The 2,668-nt window shown below is 41.3% G+C and overlaps 1 protein-coding gene across 2 annotated transcripts in view; it reads left to right on the forward strand.

The window, feature by feature from the left end:
* The window catches only part of Lyrm7 (LYR motif containing 7), a 16,929-nt gene extending 15,955 nt beyond the window's left edge, over positions 1-974 (forward strand). For both annotated transcript variants that reach the window (XM_013347447.2, XM_013347448.2), the window contains exon 5: positions 557-974. In XM_013347447.2, the coding sequence (XP_013202901.1) occupies positions 557-627 (71 nt within the window). In that variant the 3' untranslated portion in view covers positions 628-974. The remainder of the gene's footprint in view (positions 1-556) is intronic.
* The last annotated feature ends 1,694 nt before the right edge of the window (positions 975-2,668 follow it).

Consider the following 2,668-nt stretch of genomic DNA (forward strand, 5'->3'; position numbering starts at 1 on the left):
CAAAGCCACAGAGAAACCCTGTCTCGAAAAACCAAAAATAAATAAATAAATAAATAAATAAATAAATAAATAAATAAATATTTCTAAGTAGCCAAGCAAGGCCTGATAACCCCTAATTTCTTCATTGGGAGGTGGAGGCTGGAGGATCAGTGGGAGTTCAAGACTAGCCTGAGCTATATGAGACCCTCCCTCAAAAACCATTCCTAGGTGACATTTTTAATAAGCAATTGACAGATGGTCAAGAATGTATTTTTAGCTTAATTCTGTTCCGTTGTTTAATTAGTCATGTTTAGTAAAATGATGGACTCGGTTGTATGTTTTTATGTAACATGAATAAGGATCTTATTAAATGCCTTCATTTAGGGTCAAAGATTTCACCTCAGACAACTGAAATAAAATGTCTCTAGAAGAGTTCTTTTCATGGTTCCTAAATCAGACAGTTTACAGTTGGAACTGTGGGGGAAGTGGGCGTGTGGGCACTTAGGTCTGTTTTGAGGATAGATAGTAACTGCCGTTGTAATCATCTTAACCACTCGTCTCTCTGTGTTCCCTGTAGAGCTGCTCCCCAGGAAAGATCTTCTAACAGAAAACGTTCCCTACTGTGATGCGCCAATTCAGAAGCAGTAAAGCTTCAGGATAAAACCTGCCTCTGCTCCCTCTGACTTTAAATATATACCTAGCCAAAGTCCTGGACATGCGATGTTTCTCTCTGAAGTAGCATGTTGCGAATGAGCAGCAGGCTGAGGGCTGCAGAGCACTGCAGTGTTCTGAGGACATAGATGTGCCTCCCTCCTCACCATCAGGCAGCCTGACCTGGCGACCGGATGTCTGGGGAGGTGAGACTCTTTCCTTCCCCTTTGGTAGGTGTTTTGGTCTTACCAAAGCTATTTGCCAATGAAGCACTTTACCAAGTTGGTGACTTTTCATCCCATGGGAAACAGTACTACAAAATAAAAAACACTACATTAAATTGATGTTTAATTTCTAAAATATTAAGTTGATAAAAAAAAAAAAGAACACTTTCTGCCAGCTCTCTACTGAAAGTAACCAAAGTCTTGCGGTTATTTCTGCAGATAAAATAATGTGGCTTGCTTCTCTGTGTTCTTATAAAGACAGTTTTTTCCTTGCCTGTGTAAATGTCTAAACACCTTGAGTGTGCAGTATCTGCAGAGGTCAGGAGAGGGTATTGGATCCCCTGGGACTGGAGTTGTAGATAGTCATGAGCTTTTATGTGGGTCCTGGGAATTGAACTTGAGTCCTTCTAGAAGAGCAGCAAGTGCTCTTAACCACTAAGCCATCTTTCTAACCCCTATAAAGACATTTTAAATAGTCTTCTGAAGATAGATGGATGAAATATCAAAATCACTTTGGGTCACTATAGAATAAAGACATCCAACATTTTGAGGAAGTGGTGGCGCTCCCTCAGACTACTTGCTCCTTGTAGAGTTAACTGTATTTGAATCACAGTTGGACGTTATTGTGAAATGCTATAGATGGCTATATTCTCTCTCTCTCTCTCTCTAGCCTTGAACTCAATGACCCACTTGCCTCTGCTTCCCCAGTGCTTTACATAATTTGATTCTGAGTGTTGCCAAATAAATAATAGTAATAATAATTGGACTTTGTCATAAAGTTAAAAACATTTTTACTGGGTTCAAGGCCAACTTGGTCTACAAAGTGAGTTCCAGGACAGCTAAGATCATTCCCCAGAGAAACCCTGTCTTGGAAAAAAAATTTTTTGCCCCCACTGGGCAATGGTGGCGCACGCCTTTAATCCCAGCACTCTGGAGGCAGAGGCAGGTGAATCTTTGTGAGTTCGAGGCCAGCCTGGTCTACAAAGCAAGTTCCAGATAGTCAGGGCTGTTACACAGAGAAACCCTGTCTCAAAAAAAAAAAAAAAAAAGAAAAGATGGTCAGATCCTTTAGAACTGGAGTTACAGATGGTTGTGAGTTGTCATGTGGGTGCTGGGAACTGAACCACGGGTCCTCTGGCACAGCAGCCCATGTTCTTAGCCAGTGAGCCATCTTTCCAGCCCCTCAACCCAATTTTAAAAGTAAACATTTAAGCAGATGCTTCATCTAAAAAGATGCATAGAAGCTGTCAAGATTGTGCAGCAGGTGGTGGTAACTTGCCTTGCAAACCTGGCGACCTGTGTTTCCTCCTGGAACCCACATGATGGAACAAGAGATCCAAATTCTGCAAGTTGTTCCCTGACGTAAACATGCTGCATAATTGCACAATGCTCACACAATCATCATTTTTATGATAGGCAAATGACAGATACAGCATGAAAAACTGTTCAGCTGAAAGTTAAAATCTCAGTGACATACTGTTAGGTGTCTATTAGGATGACTGACAGATATCAAGTGTTGACAGGGACAGGGCTTTTTGTTGTTTTGTTTTTGTTTTCTTTTCTGAGACAAGGTCTGTCTATGTAGCCCTGGCTAGTCTGGAACACATTTGCTTTTTGCCTTAGTTTATCAAATCCTAGATTGTCCGTCTCCTCTTGGCTCAGGGAAGATTGAGATTTTTTTGTGATGGCTGTGGTATAACAGCGGAAGAGCTACTCATGGAAGGGTTTGTGTTACTTCATGACGTCAGTCCATCTTAGGGGTGAAGGGTTTGTGTTACTTCATGACGTCAGTCCATCTTAGGGGTGAAGGGTTT

This window comes from Microtus ochrogaster, chromosome 7 (assembly GCF_000317375.1).
Source record: "Microtus ochrogaster isolate Prairie Vole_2 chromosome 7, MicOch1.0, whole genome shotgun sequence".
Taxonomy (NCBI): Eukaryota; Metazoa; Chordata; class Mammalia; order Rodentia; family Cricetidae; genus Microtus; species Microtus ochrogaster.